Source organism: Rhinatrema bivittatum, chromosome 7 (assembly GCF_901001135.1).
Source record: "Rhinatrema bivittatum chromosome 7, aRhiBiv1.1, whole genome shotgun sequence".
NCBI classification, from domain to species: Eukaryota; Metazoa; Chordata; class Amphibia; order Gymnophiona; family Rhinatrematidae; genus Rhinatrema; species Rhinatrema bivittatum.
In genome coordinates, this window is record NC_042621.1 from 84,005,177 (window position 1) to 84,022,906 (window position 17,730).

A 17,730-nucleotide genomic window follows, 5' to 3' on the forward strand; every position below is an offset into this window, starting at 1 on the left:
TTTCTAATTCTGCTCTATCTTTCTTGAGATGTGATGACCAGAACTGCACACAATACTCAAGATGAGGTCGCACCATGAAGCAATACAGAAGCTTTATGATATTCTCTGTTCCTTTCCTCATAATCCCCAGCTTTCTCTTTGCTTTCTTGGCTGCTGCTGCACACTGAGCAGAAGATTTCTTTTTTTTTTTTGTTTAAATTTCTTTATTGAACAAAGACAAAAACATATAAACAAATGCAGCCTGGATAGAAAAACATACCTTAAATCTAAAACAGTTGAAGTCACTGCAAGATTCATATAATAATATAAAACATCGTCTTTGTGTTAAGCAAGAGAGAGAAGAAGCAGAAAAAAAAGAAGAATAGAAAGGAAAGGGAAAGAAAAAAAGAAGGAAGAAGTTGAAAGAGAAAGGAAGTAGGGGGCATTCCATGAAGTGAGCATGGGGCACATTTAAGACTAATCGGAGAAAATTCTTTTTCACTCACTGCACAATAAAGCTCTGGAATTTGTTGCCAGAGGATGTGGTTAGTGCAGTTAGTGCAGCTGGGTTCAAAAAAGGTTTGGATAAGTTCTTGCAGGAGAAGTCCATTACCTGCTTTAATCAAGTTTACTTAGGGAATAGCCACTGCTATTAATTGCATCAGTAACATGGGATCTTCTTAGTGTTTGGGTAATTGCCAGGTTCTTGTGGCCTGGATTGGCCACTGTTGGAAACAGGATGCTGGGCTTGATGGACCCTTGGTCTGACCCAGCATGGCATGTTCTCATGTTCTAACTCTGGCCTTCGAGGGTCATACATTCTCTTGGGCCACAAGTTCTTTATACATGGTGCACGATTATGACTGCTCCCCAACTGGGAAATTATCATATTTATTCCACTCGATGCAAAAGATTGGATAGCTGCAGCCTTGCTGCTAGACTTTTGTCTCCATAATAAAATTTCTGTTTGAACTGTTTTGCAAGTGGTTTTAGCTAATTGAATTAGGCAGATTTAGTTTTAATTTAATTGTTTTATCTTGTAGAATTAGCCAATTAATTACCTCAATCCAGATTAGTGAAGTGTCCAAATTCTGTTCCATGAGAGGCTGTCCATATAAGGACAAAGGCTGTGGCGGGGGGGGGAGGGGTGGTCGGACGGGCTCCACCATTTACCTCTTAGGGCGTCACCTAATATTTCATTGCTATCTTCCCTTCAGCAGAATAACTATAGAGTTAAAAGCAGGTTCCAAGCAAAATATGCACTTCCCCACAAAAAGTTTCCTTTACTAGTAACAAGCAAAATACCCTTGAAACTTAGAGGCAGTCTCTGCTCTTAGTGAAGGGTCATGCTGCTGTACTGCCATCCCCAGAACTTTAGAGGTTTGTCATTTAGGGGTAATTTTCAAAGCATTTACATGCATAAATTCATGTTTTATGTGCGTAATTGGCTGTTGTAAGATGGACCCAGTCACAGTGCACGTAACCGTATTTATGCATCCCACTTTCACATGTACTTCTACGTGCACTGAGAAGATGCAGTCCAGTGGGCAGAGTTTGGGTGGAGTCGGCACGTTCGGTCATACTTTCTGATTTTTAAAGAATGTGCCCCTAAGTGTACACGCGCAAATTATGCCCTCCAAAGAGGAGGGATAACTAGAGCCAGTGGCCCAACTGTTTTCAAAGCAAACTTATGAGTGTAAACTTCACTGCTATGCTGTTGTTTGACAATTACCCTCCCTGTGTATTATTAAAATGTAAGCAAAATGGTACTAGGAATACCACATGTAAGTGCCAGAACATAGTTTATTAATAATTTGGCATATATAGTACCAAAGCATGGAAAATACTTTAACTTTGCATCCAGCTCTTATACCTTCCTCACTCACCCCTACATCTTAAAGTAAAAAGAAAATTAACAATACAGAGAGTAAGTGTAATTCACTTAAGAATGTATAATGCAATGGCCATAGTGGTCTGTTATATGGTGCAGGAAATTCAAATTTGGATCTATTTTACCAGGGCAGTTTGGGGTTGGGTGCATCATAGAGGGATGGCACATGGCTGAGGCAGTACAGACTCAGTGAGCCCCTGACTAGGCACCCTTCCAGCTCTATGGCTGCCTGTGCACGGCGTTTTAGGGAGGAGCGAAGACTTAGTAGCTGTCCCTTCACTGACGGTCCTGCACCTTGCTGCTTCTTTAGCTATATAGGCACAACGCTGTGGAACCTGTTACCGGTCGAGTTGCACAAAGAAGCTAATTATTTAACATTCAGGAAGAAGTTTAAAGGCTGACGTTATGCAGAAGTCTTTTGAGTTGTGCTTAGGGGTCTATTTGGTTAGTGTGTCAGAAATATTTCATTTTAATGTAGATAGGGAATTGGCTAGGGCATTAGCAATTGGTTGGTTGGTTGGTGGTATTTCATTATAATTGGTTAAGGTTGGGGGGAATAGTGTATGTATATGTTTTTCAGTGTAACTGTGCATGTGTGCATTATTGTGCTGCCTTTTAATATTTCTGTTAAAAGCAAATGCTGGAATATCACATTTTTATAAATATGCTAGTGATAGCAAAAAGGGCTAAAATTAAAAAAAAAAAAAAAGATTGAAGTTAGAATTCAGTCTGTATCATAGCTTCTGGTAGTTTTGCACATCTGAAGGTAACCTTCCCATGCATTTTGTTCATTTTTTTACCACAGAAGGGAATATCCACCGCAGATCACACCAAAAATGTGTCTGCTGGAATGGTGCAGAAAAGAGAGGCATCCCCAACCAACATACGAAACTGTAAGTACCTCCCCCCTCACACACAAAGCAAATTGAGCGTGCACTGTATATATGTGCTAGACGTACGGCTGCAGGAAATGGAAAGAATAATGCTATAATCTGAACTGAGAATTAAAATTTCCAAGAAGGCAGATAAAATCAATTGAATGCCAGAACTCATTGGGGACAAATACCATAAGGGGGCAGAGGAGTAGCCTAGTGACTGAGAACCAGGAAAGCCAAGGTTCAAATGCCCCTGACACTTCTTATGACTTCCTCCATTGCTTCAGGTACAAAATTAGGGGTCTATTTACTAAGCATGGGGAATTTCCCCAGAGGGTGTCCTAAGCTGCAGGGCTCTGTACCACAATTTAAGAAACTCGCCCCATAAATTGCCTCTAATGGCAGCCCAAAGCCACCATGGGCCGCAGACCTTTTTTCCTAGAACAGTACTGGGCCTGGAGCTTAGTGGGTGGTCTAGGCCCCATTAGACAACCAGTGTTAGGGTATGAGCTGCGGGGACCAGGGTGGGCAAGGGTGGGGGGATTTTATCAATGGAGAGGAAGGGGCCTGCGCTAGATGGCTTTTTTATTATTTTTTAATCTGGCACTGGAGCCACCTCTAGGGATAGCGGGGGGGTCAAATAGGGGTCTCACCAGACTCCTGGGAGGGGAGAGAACTTCAGGCCACTCTAGTTCCTTGTTACAGCGTGGGAGCATTGAAACCCATGTAAGCATCCTAATGCTCTCTGTTATAGCTAGCTTTCATTAAAATAACATGGCTTACCAATTTCCAAGCAAGCCATGGAATTTCATTAACATGAAATGAACTCCTTTGCATGCATTTGCAAAATATTTGCATGCAAAACAAGTCATTCCTACTGTGAATTAGCATTATTAAGGGTAAAATAACCCTGCCACCACAAAGCATTTACTACACAGTAATCACTTATCATGGGTTAGTAAATGACCCCCTAAGATTGTAAGCCCTCTGGGGACAGGGAAATGCCTACTGTACCTGAACTTAACTCGCCTTGGGCATGAGCTAAATTCAAAATTTTAAAAAATAATTCAATTTGGGGCCTCTGCCTCATATCAGTGCAAACAAGAGTAAGAGCAGGACATAGGGAGCCAGTAGCATATTATAAATACAACAGAGGAAGTAAAAAGGGATGTCAAACAACAATTAGTATATTTCCTGTTTTCTCCTCCCACTAGATGTTTGCTGTTTGTCACTGGGTGAGGCTTCTGTGTGTTGTTTTTGTCCATTTTTCTCCTGTCAGCTTCAGGCTGTCCCCACCTCACACCTAGATAGGGATGCCTAAGTAGCAAATCCAAAAGCTGAAGGGGTACTTCCTGCAAGGCACACTATCAGTTTCCAGTCTTTGGCCAGCAGGGGCCGCTATGGTAATAGCAGTTGTCTTCCCTCCCCTAGCAGGCCCGAGCACACCCAGTTCATACTTTTAAGTTATAGACTCATCGATGGATGAATAGTTTTTCAGAAGGCATTTAACAAAATCTCCCATGAGAGATTCCTCAGGAAATTAAAAAGACATGGGATAGGAGGTAAGATCCTATTGTTGACTGGTAACTGATTAAAGACAGGAAACAGAAGATATTTATGTATTTATTTAATTTAAATATTTAAATATTTATTTCCTTCACCCTCCAATGTTCTGGGCAGGGTACATAAAATGCATACACAATAAAATAACATTTAAAAGTGTATTGAAGAGGTCAAAAAAGTAAATAGAATGTCAGGAATGATCCGAAAAGGAATGGAGAATAAAGCAGAAGATATCTTCCCTCTGTATCGATCCATGAGTATTATGTGCAGTTCTGGTCACCCTGTCTCAAAAAAGACATAGTGGAACTAAAAAAGGTGCAGAGGAGGGCAACAAGAATGATAATGGGGAGGAAATATCTCCCCTATGATGAGAGACTACACAGGTTAGGGCTCTTCAGCTTGGAAAAAGGGACAGCTGACAAGAGACATGATAGACATGTATAAAAACATGACTGGTATGGTTAATTACCCTTTCAAATAATACTAAATCAAGGGGATACTGCATCAGAATCAGCAGATGTAAAACAAATCACACAATCAAGCTATAAAATCTGTTCCCAGAGAACATGGCCACGTTGACTAGCATAGTAGGATTTAAGAGAGTTTTGGACAAGTTTCTAAAGGAAAAGTCCGTAAAACAGCCAAGTAGGCTACGGAAAGATCTACTGTATTTTTCGCACTATAAGACGCACCTCACCATAGGACACACCTAGGATTTAGAGGAGGAAAATTAAGAAACAAAAATATCTGTCCCCATGATGGGCTCTGTACGGAGCTCCCCCCCTGGTGGCCGTCTGTGGGATATCTTTTTGGTTTTGTTTTTTTATAACAAGGCAGAGAACATCCACACAGGTACTCACACTCACTGGTTTTCTCTCCCTCACATACATACATAGGCTCTTTCACACTCACTGGCTCTCCCTCACATATGCACATACCCACAGACAATCCCACACTCAGACTCTCTCCCTCATACACACAGCTCTCGCACACCAGTTATTTTAAACTTTCATGACTGCTCCAAAGTTCAATAATAAATAGTCAGGGCTAAATTACATTGACTAGGAGAACGATTTGCTCCTAATAGTTCAACAGGTAGCCACTTAATCAGCACAGGCAGTAATTCTATTTGCTGGTCTGTGTCATGTGTCCTCCATCCCAGGCAGGCAGAATACCACCCCCATGATCCTCCAATACATCCAAGCCACAAGGAGTGAAGTTCTTACTTTGGACTGCAAGTGAGGTCAACAATTGACCATGTATCGTCCTCCGCCGGCAGAGCCCGAGCTCCCTGCCGGTCCCCGGGGTGCATCTCGCCGCGAGGGTCGGCGTGGCGCAGGTCAGTCATCACCTGTTTGAACCGCGTGAGCTACGGAGGCCCTGCTGGTCTGCTGTTCCCGGGGTGCATCCCACTGCGAAGGCCGGCGCGGCGCAGGTCAAATGCCAGCCGTCTGAACTGAAGGGGCCTCCGTAGCCCACGTGGTTCAAACAGCTGATGTCTGACCTGCGCCACGCCGACCCTCGCGGCAAGATGCACCCCGGGAACAGCAGACCGGCAGAAGACGACACACCTGCGCCACCATGCTGATTGGGCTGAGTTGGGAGGAGGCCGAGTACTTGTGATCCAGATTTGCTAGAGACAGGATGCTGGGCTTGATGGACGAAAGGCCTGGCCCAGGATGGCATTTCTTATGTTATGGTTTTCTGTATGTATGTATTAATGTGAGGTTTTAATCAGACTTTGAGACTGATTCACCACAGCAGCACTCTGATTTACTTCGATTAACGATGTCGATAATAGCTAAGCCAAAAGAACTTTTTAAAAACTAGATATTAATATTTTCCTGATTTGAAATATAATTTAGAACAATAAAGTAAATTTTGCCATTGTTTTCACTGTCAGCTGAATTATTTTTTAATTTTTTTTAAGTTGTTAGTACTTTTAATTGAAGAACAAGAAAAACACAAGTTTTGCTGAAGGTTACAGGGAGAACAGTAGCAGAAAGATATCTCAAATGATGTATGCCAGAAGATGAACAAGAAGGAAAGGAAAAATATGAAGGTGACAAGGTTTTGCCACCATAAAAGAATGTAGTGAGATTTATTTATTTGTTACATTTATAAAGCCAAATATATAACAGGTAGCATATAAGCCAAAGTGTTATCATCAATTTTAGGAAAAAATCCTACCATTTAGCCTAAAGCTCTACTAGCTAGGAGAGTCGAGTCCATTCAGCGCTACCAGATGACATCAACCATGTGCCATGGCTAATTCATCCTGTTATCTATTCCCACCACTGCATTCCAGTGTTTTCTCTTTATTGTAGATATGAGTTTATTTTTTATGTATAAGTATCTTAATTCAAATATATATGTGGACTGAAAGTAATATTTCAGCTACCTACCGTCTCCAATTGTTACATGATTTTCAGAAGAAATGGGCCTCTGTAGATAGATATTTTGATGTATTTATTTATTTGAGTGTTTTGTATACCGTTGTTCCATATGGGAATTACTAGTTCACGACAGTGTACAGGGTAGGCACTCACAAAAGTAGGATGAATTACAAAGGTAGGCAGGTGTACAGCTGAACAAGGATAACATTCTAAAGCTAAGGGTGAACTTCAAAGACAGACACACAAAAAGCAATCTTAGCCGGATTATGGGGGTTTGAGAGAAGGGGGGCTATTGTTCAGGACAAATTTTGGTTATCTGGTCAAAGTGAATTGGATGTATCAGCCAAACAGTAGGCGTTAGTGAATAGCCAAGTTTTCAGGTCTTTCTTAAATTTCTTGTTGTCTGTTATTGTTTGAAGATCCATAGCTTTGGCCAGCAATTGATATCGCTCGATCTCTAGTTTGTGTTAGATGAAAGTTTCTTGCGGTCTGGATTTCTAGTAGGCCTTTTTCTGAGATCTAAGAGTTCATGTGGGAATATGTGGTTTAAATGTTATTCCCATCATGTCGTTGTTCGTATTAATGCTGTTGAATATTATTGTTAAAACTTTGTATAATTTTATTGACTGTACAGGGAGCCAATGTAGTGCTATCAGAATTGGGGTGATGTGGTCGTATTTCCTTGTTCCAGTCAAAAGTCTTGCAGCAGCATTCAGCAGGAGTTGTAGGGGTTTTAAGTGACTGGCCGGAAGTCCTAGAAAATGTAGGTTAGAGAATATCAGAGATTGTAATACTGTTCTGAAATCTACTGTGCATAGTAAATGTTTCAGTTGGCTTAGGATTCGCAGCTTGTAGAATCCAGATTTGATTCTACAAGCTGCATGGTCTACAAGATGATACATAGTCAATCAATTTGCTAATAGGAGCTTTCATTGTTAAATTATCATTGATTTGGACTCCTAGATCTCTTACTTGAGTAGCAGGGATTAAATGGTGATGTCCACGATCAATACCTGGAGGAATAGGTTTTGGTAGGTTTCGTCACAACCAAATGAATTCTGGTTTTTTTTTTTTGGTTCATCAAAAGTTTCATTTGCGTAAGTTTTTCATTTATTGTGATCATATATTCAGAGGAGTGAAGCTGTTTTCTCAAATGCATTTTTAAGAGGGATTTAGAATTGCAGATCATCTGAATATAAAAAGAAGTTAATTCCTAGCCCTGTTAGTAATTTGCACAGTAGTCTCATGTATGTATTAAATAGGGTTGCTGATAGCGCTGAATCCTGCAGAACACCAGTTGTGCACTAGAATGTGTCTGAAATGTGGTTGTCTAGTTTTACCTGGAAAGATCTATCTGCAAGGAATGAGGTGAACCAACTAAGTACATTTCCATCAGTCCCTATGTTTCTCAGCTGATCGCATAGAATACTATGGTCAACAGTGTCAAAGACTGCAGTTAAGTCGATAACACTAGGCAGTATGATTCACTTGCGTCAAAGCCTCGGAGTATAGGGTCTGTTATGGATTATAGGAGCAATTCTTCTGGAATCCAAATTGGTTAAGATATAGAGTCTTTTCTTCATGATGAGACTAATTGGGAAAGAACACCTTTTTCAAGAGTTTTCGCAAGGAAGATTAAGTTAGAGATTGGTCGGTAGTTATCCCAGTCGTCGGAAATTCCTGATTATTTATTCAGAATTGGTTTAATAACTGCCCATTTTAGACTTTGGGGCATATATCCTTCTGTAAGGGCAGGGTTGACAAGCGTGATTGTAGGGGTTATTGTTTGGTTTACTTGTTTCAGCGAGGATGCTGGTAATCAGGTCAAGGGGGTGAGTAGCTGGTTTTAATTTAATTATGATTTTGCTTATTTCCAGTTTCGAGACTGTGTCAAAGGATGGCCATACATTATTTGTAATTGAGTCTTCTGAAGCATAAGGAGAGTGGGTAAAGGTGATTTGTTGTTTCAGCCTCTGGATTATTTTAGTTCAAAATTGTAGATGTGAATCGGTTATTTACTCTTTCAGATAATAGAAAGACTAGGGGCCACTCCATGAAGTTAGCAAGTAGCACATTTAAAACTAATCAGAGAAATTTCTTTTTTACTCAACGCACAATTAAACTCGAATTTGTTGCCAGAGGATGTGGTTAGTTCAGTTAGTGTAGCTGTGTTTAAAAAAGGATTGGATAAGTTCTTGGAGAAGTCCATTACCTGCTATTAATTAAGTTGACTTAGAAAATAGCCACTGCTATTACTAGCAACAGTATCATGGAATAGACTTAGTTTTTGGGTACTTGCCAGGTTCTTATGGCCTGGATTGGCCACTGTTGGAAACAGGATGCTGGGCTTGATGGACTCTTGGTCTGACCCAGTATGGCATTTTCTTATGTTCTCTCTCTAACTAGTGTCTCTCAATCACATAATGCTCTCTCTTTCTCTCTCTCTGACTAGTCTCGGTCACACAATGCTCTCTCTCTCTTTCTCTGATTAGTCTCAGTCACACAATGCTTTCTCTCTCTCTCTCTCTGACTCAGTCACAGCCAGCCAGAAACATGCTTCATCTCTCTCTCTCTCACATACACACCACAAGAGCACCTTCCGATCTCAAATACTTACACCCATACATTGGCCCCCAGCTGAACAGCTTGTCTTCGGCCCCGCCGGCCTGGTCTCCGGTGGCAGCCAGCAGCGTCTACCTTCGGGTCTTCAGCCCCGCCTGCTGCAGGAAGCACACGACATACCTGCCAGTGCATGGTGACACACTGGTTGAGAATTGCTGATCTAGCAGACCGACTGACTCCCTCACAGGCTTTTTGCTTCGAATGTAAAGTTTTTATTGCTTGTTTTTTGCCTCTATAGCAAGCTTCTTTTCAAATTCTTTCATAGCCTGCTTATTTATATCAAACTTATCAGTGCTTATACTCTTCCCTATTTTCCTCATTTAGGTCTGCTTTCCATTTTTTGATTGATTGAACTTTTGACTTTAATTGCCTCTTTCACTTCACTATTAAACCACTCCAGTAGTCTTTTGGTTTTCCTTCAGCCTTTTTTAATGCACTGAATGCATTTTGTCTGGACCTCAAGGATGGTAATTTTAAACAGTGTCCATGCCCTCTGTAAGTTCTCAATCTTGTGAATTGCTCCTTTCAGTTATTTTCTAAACAGATCTTTGTAATGGCCATGTAACTAATCGGAAGTCATGTGCGAAGGAGATACAGACAGAGATTAGTAGGAAAATATACTTTATAAACCAGTATTGTAGTATAAAAATGTTCTGGCAGAAAGATAATATCAGGATGGAAGAAATTTCACTAGTAAATGACGCAGGCAGTACATAGAGCATATGTGCATATAAGAAAATAGAGTAAGCTATCACGCTTATAAATAGCAAAAAGATAGAGCAAGAATAAGATGATTTAATACAACAGCACACTCATAGGCTCACATCCCTTATCTCACTCCTGAAAGTTAAGCAATGAAACCCAGTGTTGTCCTTGCAAGGGGTTAGCATAAGGCTCAAGCAATTCTCATCAAGCTATGAGAGTGACGCTGCCAAAGTAGAACGGATCTGCATCCAGCCGTCTTCCGTCTGTTCTGAGGAATCTGGGCTGGGGATGAGAATTTATAATGCGCAGTGCAGATTTCTTTGTATCAAGTAATGCTAGGCTATAAATCACAGTTCAGTGTTTCACTTTCTGGTGGGGTTATTCTATCTTTTCATATACCATCTTTCGGTCTGCTCTCTCTAATCATAATGTACTCCATTCCCGTCTTCTACAGAAAATGAAATACTGATTATCATAATGCTCAAGGCTCGCTGAAGCAAAAGCTTGATGAGCACAATCAATAAACAATAAAAATATTGCAAAAATGAGCAAGATAAAAGCAAGGAAAATGCAGAAAGCACATAAACAGCAATGTCCACTGAGTTTCCATCCAGCGATTTGTGCATCAGATGCCCCTCTTGAGAGGCAAATACATGGTCAGCAGAAGTGATGGGAAGGCCACCAGTGCAGTATGACCCTGTACCAAAGCAATAACTTCAGCAGGTAATAGGGGCATGTCAGTTGCAGGTAAGGCACCCAGGAGAAGTAGTATCAGGTTAATTTCACATTTTAAACTAACTACAAGTAACAGCTTTAAATCTAGCCAGCAATAACTAAATATTTTATATTCTATAAAGACTGGTATCGAATAATTCTGTTACCATTGTACAGGCATATTTATTTTTAATTATAATCTAACAGCCCATCTTGGAAAAGTAGCAGCATAACCAGCATAGATACAGTTTTGTAAAAGTATTTTTGTGTCAATAAAATCTGTTAGAAAACAAATTTTTGACTTATCTTTTTTTCGTGTTGGTGCCCAAATTCCAGAGAATATAAATGACTGCTTTTCCATTCAACCAGATGTCAAAATCCAATTCAGCCCGAAAAAAATGCTTGTTGGTCTCTGTCGCCCTCTTATCATGAGCACTCACTAGTCACAAATAACACCCATGAAATACTGCCCAACATTACATTGTTTTGGCACTAATACTGCCTGCATCAGGGCTTCTTTATCATTAAAGTTGAGAGGAATCTTCACAGAGCAAAAACAAAACTGTTGCGTCCGTCGGTCGCAGACGGCTGCGACTACTCTGCCTCACCTCTTTTTTTGCCTTTCTCCTCCTCCATGGGTAAGATGGCTGCCTCCGGTGCCGAGTGCTGAAACCCTTGGTGTCTCCAACTCAGCATGGGTGTCCCCGTCCGCCATGCTCCTTCCCGTGGCCTCCTAGGGCGCGCACGCTGACTACGCTTATCTATACGTCATGGCGGGAACCTCGGGGGCGCCCCACCGCATGACGTTCATACCTCTGGGTATTTAAGCCTCCGCTCTATTCAGAACAAACGAGTTAGCAGGGACTTCGGTTTAGCTACTCTGACCGCTTCTAAGCTGCACGCTTAGACTCCTCGCTACCCTCCGGGGTATCTCGCTCCTGAAGAAGCTCTGGGCACCCGCTCCTCGGGGCCTCTCGCTTCCAACTACCCTTCGGGGTTTCTACCACTAACTAGACAACTGCTCCTCGGGGTCTCTCTTCTCTTTTTAGGATTCTGCGCTTCCAGGTACTCGCTCCTCTAGGGCCTATCCAGCTCAGAGTTTCATTGACCAGTTTCTCTGTGGAACCTCTTATTGTAGGCCCTCTAATTTAATCCTAATAGAGGCAGAATGGGAGCCACCTCGCATGTTTTAAGGATGCTTTTAGACCACTGGTAGGAACAAAAAATCGATGCAGAAGTATGATTTATGGACCTATAAGAAACAAGCACACCCTCTCTCCCCTTGTATATTTCAACCTTAGCACCAAACAGACCCAAACTTGTCAATCTGGCAACAGCTTTGTTAGTGAGATTATTATAATGATCTGAAGAGTACATTAAATAATTGCGTACATGTGCCTACATGTAAACCGTTGCGATGGTATTTAACTTGGCAACGGTATAAAAAAGTTTTTAAATAAATAAATAAAATAAAGTCCCCAAGTCCACCCCATCCAAAGAAATCATTTCTTTTGCATGCAACCTATGTTGTTTTGTTTTTTTTTTTAATTTAATCTTTATTAAGTTTTAAACCATATTACAAAGCATAAAAAACTTTGCAGAAAATTATGTATCGTGTTGGTACAAGGAAAATCAATATATATTAATCATTACTTTAAATGCTGCAACATATATTCCCCAACACTCTACAACAAATTAGACCCCAAACCTTGGAAAGGGGGGGTGTTGCTTTCAATTTAAGGAGAAAAAATAGGAAATTACTTGTTAACACAGAAACTTAGGTTACCAGAGACAGCAGCTATTTCCTTTATAACATTCTAACTACTACCTTGAATAGGTAGTATACGCTTGGCATCAACAAAATTTTTCAGTTGCTCAGGATGGAAAAAGATGTAACTATTATTTTCAAACTTCACAACGCATTTACACGGGAACCTCAATAAATATGTTGCCCCCATGGCTATTACTTCTGACTTCAGAGCTAAAAAGTTTTTACGCTTAGTTTGAGTTGTTTTTGTGAAGTCCGGGAAAATCCTTATCCAGGATCCCATAAAGATTTCCTTAATCTTTTTGAAGTACGCCTTCATAATTACTCCTTGGTCAACTTCATTGAAGAAAGATATTAATAGCGTAGTTCTTTCAGCTATTTCGTAACTGGAAGATTCTAGAAAGTCCGTCAGATTCTCCAAGACATTCTGTGGCATTTGATGGTTTAACTGAGCTTTGCGCACAGGCAAAAAATAAACTTTTTTCAAAGGGGGGATTTTCTCTGGAGCTATTTCCAATATATCAACCAGGTAACGATTTAAGGTAATTTTAGGTATCTCTCCGAACACCCTAGGAAAGTTTATTATCCTCAGATTCAAATGTCTTAGAAAATTCTCAGTGTTTTCAATCTTCCTGTTTACCACTCCGTAATCTTGTATTATATTTACTTGCACTTCTTTTATTTTCTTCACATCCTTTTCTATCGTTATAATTTTCTCTGAAGTTTCCTTTCTATATCCTTCATAGTTATTATTTAATGCTTCCAACTGTTGTGAAACAGTATTTATTTTCACAGAGCACTCTGAAACTGTTTTTGCTAATGCCGAGGTCAGACTCCATAATGAGTCTAAAGTCACCACCGCTGGTTTTGGAGCAAAAACGCTCAGACTGAGTGTGTCAGAGCTTACCCCCTCCTTCTCCTCCTGGCTCCGACCGTCTCCTGTTGTCGTCTCTTCGGTTTTCTCAGGAGGAACGGGGGTCATCATCTCAGCAGTCCCCTCGATTTGAAACTCTAACTGCTCCACTCCGGGAGGTAGAGCTGAACACGGCGTCGATGTTCCCCGCTCAGCGGGAGGTAAACGAATGTCAGGCGGGGTGAGGGATATTTCTTCCGAGGTCGGGTCGCATTCTCCTCTCTGCTACTCGGCTGCCGGACCTCTCACTCCCTTTTTCTCTGCTTCTACGATACACTGCGCGATGGTCTTTTGCCCGGTGGGCTGGGAAGGATTAGAAGGGTAAATCCTTAGCTTCCCCTTGCGTTTCGGCGGCATTTCTGCTCAAATGAAAAACGATTCAGAGTGAAACTTCTCCGGAGCAAGTCACAGCGTTACCGGTCTGGTCGCCATCTTGGCTCCACCCCCCCTCGCCATCTTGCAACCTATGTTGTTTAATAGATCATGAAAAACAGGTCATGTCATCTGGGGCAAAACAGCCGTTTAATAGAATGCACCAGGAGGATTCCTGCACTACTCTTCAGTGAGTGCCTCTATGATCCAGCTCTCCATTACCACCCATCAGGTTCGGCTCATCCTGCTCTGTGGAACACTACAACTTTCTACATCTGAGACTGTTTGTTTGAGCGTATTGGCACATTGCTGGACTTCAGTGCCATTCCTTCCTACATAATTACCATCTATCTACAGCAGTACAATAAAGCTTTTCATCTCCAGTGTCTGCTCTCTGAGTTCAGCCTATCGCTGTGGTTCCCCACAGGGCCCCTCCCCGTGGGAGGAGTCATCACTGTGATTGAGTCCACACTATGCCTCAAACCCAACAAAAACTATTGCTAGCAACACGCTTCTATATCAAACAGCAAAAAGAAAGAGCAAGATAAGATAATACAACACACTAACCCGTTCCCCAGCAGTATTACACCCTTCCTATTCATTTATATCTCCTTAGTCAAAAAAATTTCATGTCCAGATTTTGCCCCTCTACTTAGCTCCTGTTGCCTTCACTACGGTTCACATACCTATTCCTCACCCCACTAGCCGTTTATTATATTGTACAGTGACACCCTTATATGCCCCTCTGTTCCATGATTTCAATTTGGTGCAATACCTTAGCGTCAACCCCTAGTTTTCTGTTTCTTAGTTCAAGACCTAAGCCTCTGCGACCACGGATGTATTATATTTACTCTCTCTGGGACACTGTTTTCTGTACAAATGTTAAATGTTGTTCTGCTTGTTTGTTGGTTAATAAGATATTTATTATTAGTTCTTTGTAATTGTTCACATTTGAAGCTCTGTTAATGTTCTATGTAATTGCTTTCATTTACCGAAGCACTGTTTTGTGTTCAATGTAAACCGAACTGATTTGTAAACCCTTACAAGAATTTCGGTATATAAAACTGCTAAATAAATAATAAATAAATAAATCATAGGCTCAAGTCCCCTGTCTTGCCACTGAAAGATAACCAGTAAATCCGGGTGTTGTCCCCGCAAGGAGTTAGTGTAAAGCTGAAGCAATTCTCCTCTGAGGTATGAGGGCGATGCTGTGCAGAGAAGAGATCTGCATCTAGCTGTCTTCCATCTGTTCCAAGAAATTTGCGGCTGAGGATGAGAATTTATAGTGTGCAGAACACAGAGATTCACAGTGCAGATTTTTGTGTGAAGTAATGCAAGGCTATAAATCAGAGCTCAGTGTTTCACTTTCTGGTGGGGGTTATTCTATTCCTACATGTACCATCTAGACATCTTCCAATCTGCTATCCCTAATCATAATACAGTTTCCTCAGTTTTCCTTTTTATAGTTAAATGCTATTGCAGTAGTTTTCTTTTGTATTCACCCTCCATAATGTAATAATAATTGACATAATCACTCATCACTGTTGCCAAGTGGATCTACCACCTTTATCTCTTGGACCAGTTCCACTAGGTTTCCCCTCTTGATGGTTCCATGATGATATCTATGAACTTTACTTCCCTTGCATGTTCTCACGGTAACATTCACCCAATCAATCCTTGGATAATTTGTCTTCCATTATTATTGAGTTGCCCACCAGTCTAATCTTTGTTAGCATTTTACAGTCTGTTTCCTCATCCTGGCCCTACTATACTCTTCCTTTTTACCCTTGGAATTTCTATGCATAAGATTACCAGAGAGCAGTTTGTTTCCTGCAAAATGTTTATCCTGGTTGACTCTATGCCATCCTTAACATATAACGCCATCCCTCCACCAATTTTATATGCCCTGTCACGTTGTTATAATTTGTACCCAGGCATCACAGGTATCCCATTTGTTCTCCTCCTTCCATCCAGCCTCTGAGATATCTGTTATATCTCGATCTTCCTTTGTGCCAAACTTTCTAACTCTCCAGTCTTATTTGTCAGATTTTCTGGCATTTTTAAGTAGTTGTATTTCTATTTCTATTTTTATATGTATACACAACCTACTTCTTATCAGATTATTTAGGCAGTTTGGCTTCAGTTTTATCTGCATGCTCTGTATTTAAATGCATCTAGGTTTTTTTCAGCTTTTATAACCACCTCTCCATTGGGACATTCTAATTTACTTGGTTTGCCAGTATCTTTTGAAGATACCTCCCTCCAAATCATGCGCTGCTGAGCAACTGTTGGCATTCCCCCTTGTTCTACTTTAAAAGCTGCGATATCTCCTTTTTAAAAATTAGCTCAGCAGCCTGGTTCTCTTTGGAATAGATTCTCCCCTTCTTCCATAGCAAATAACACAGGTGCCAGATCCACCAAGAAATATGAATAAAATTGTGCTGGAAATTAACCTGGACTTGCTGACTTATTATATTTCATGCTTTTGATAGACACATAAGCTTCATCTAGTTTGAAAGGATAATTAATACTTTCTCTAATATGATCTTGCAATTTAGGTAATTTAAGAATTCTAGCCAGTCAGATATTTCCTCTAGGGGAGCTTGTAATTGTAAGGTGTATAATGATTGGTAATAAGTTAAAAAACATGATATGTGCTATTTCCACAATCCGTTTTTAATCTTAGCAGTGGTCCTTTTAATGTTGACTCTTTAATTACCAGAGTATTCTTATCGGCATGCTCATAAAAATGTCATCTTTTTTGTTGCAAATAATGTGCAATTCGTGCGGCTTCCAGAGAGGTAAGCTTATTGCTGACACTAATTCTCTCTTTTCTTCTTATGTATTGCTTGCAAATGACTCAGCTCTGCTTTAAGAGCCTCTGACTTAGCTGCTATGCTTCTTTCTGTGTACTGGCAGCATCCCAGGCAATAAATGTCAACCTCATTGTTAAAATTAAATTGCAAGTATTCTTGCTATGCCAAAACAAAGTTATTCCTGTAAACTGTATCATTAAGCAGTAATCTCTTCTCTGTGGAACCTCTTATTGTAGGCCCTCTAATTTAATCCTAATAGAGGCAGAGTGCGAGCCACCTCGCATGTTTTAAGGATGCTTTTAGATCGCTGGTAGGAACAAAAAATCGATGCAGAAGTATGATTTATGGACCTATAAGAAATAAGCACACCCTCTCTCCCCTTGTATATTTCAACCTTAGCACCAAACAGCCCCAAACTTGCCAATCTGGCAACAGCTTTGTTAGTGAGATTATTATCAGAATTATCTGAAGAGGACAATTAAAGTCCCCAAGTCCACCCCATCCAAAGAAATCATTTGCATGCAACCTATGTCGTTTAAATAGATCATGAAAAAAAAACAGATCATCTCATCTGGGGCAAAACAGCTGTGTAATATTCACCCCTTGTCATTTTCCCTGCCCGATGAGAATTCTACCATTTATATCCTTATGTGCTCCTTAACTGAAAAGGACATTGACTATCAGACTAGCAACACCTCCTTTGTTAGACACATGGGAAGTAAAAAAAAAATCTTCCTCTTCCCATCCTGCGTGCTCTTCTGGAGATACGTGCATTTCTTGCAAAAATGCTATGGAGAAACCCAACGGCTTAAAGCTTAATGCAAAATGTATCACAAATGAGCATGTAAATGAAATATATTAGATGCAAATTAGGCTGTTGCTGCCAATGGTAAGAACTGTCATATGTTGTCCTCCATATGCTATTCAGCTTATGGCTGCTGACTTAGGTATTAGCCGAGTCTTCTAAATAACAAACATGTGAAATAAAAATGTAATTGGATTCATTATGGATGAGGAAGAGAGGTGGATGCCGAAGGAGGGGGAGTCATTGGAGGTGTGGAGAAGGGAAGGAAGGGCAGAGAGAAGAAAGACAGCTAGAAGATGAGGTTGAGGGAC

General features: G+C 40.7%; 1 protein-coding gene across 3 annotated transcripts in view; it reads left to right on the forward strand.

Moving 5' to 3' along the window:
- Positions 1–17,730, forward strand: part of DUS2 (dihydrouridine synthase 2) — a 135,189-nt gene that overhangs the window by 107,383 nt on the left and 10,076 nt on the right. For all 3 annotated transcript variants that reach the window (XM_029608582.1, XM_029608584.1, XM_029608583.1), the window contains exon 15: positions 2,676–2,763. In XM_029608582.1, the coding sequence (XP_029464442.1) occupies positions 2,676–2,763 (88 nt within the window). The remainder of the gene's footprint in view (positions 1–2,675; positions 2,764–17,730) is intronic.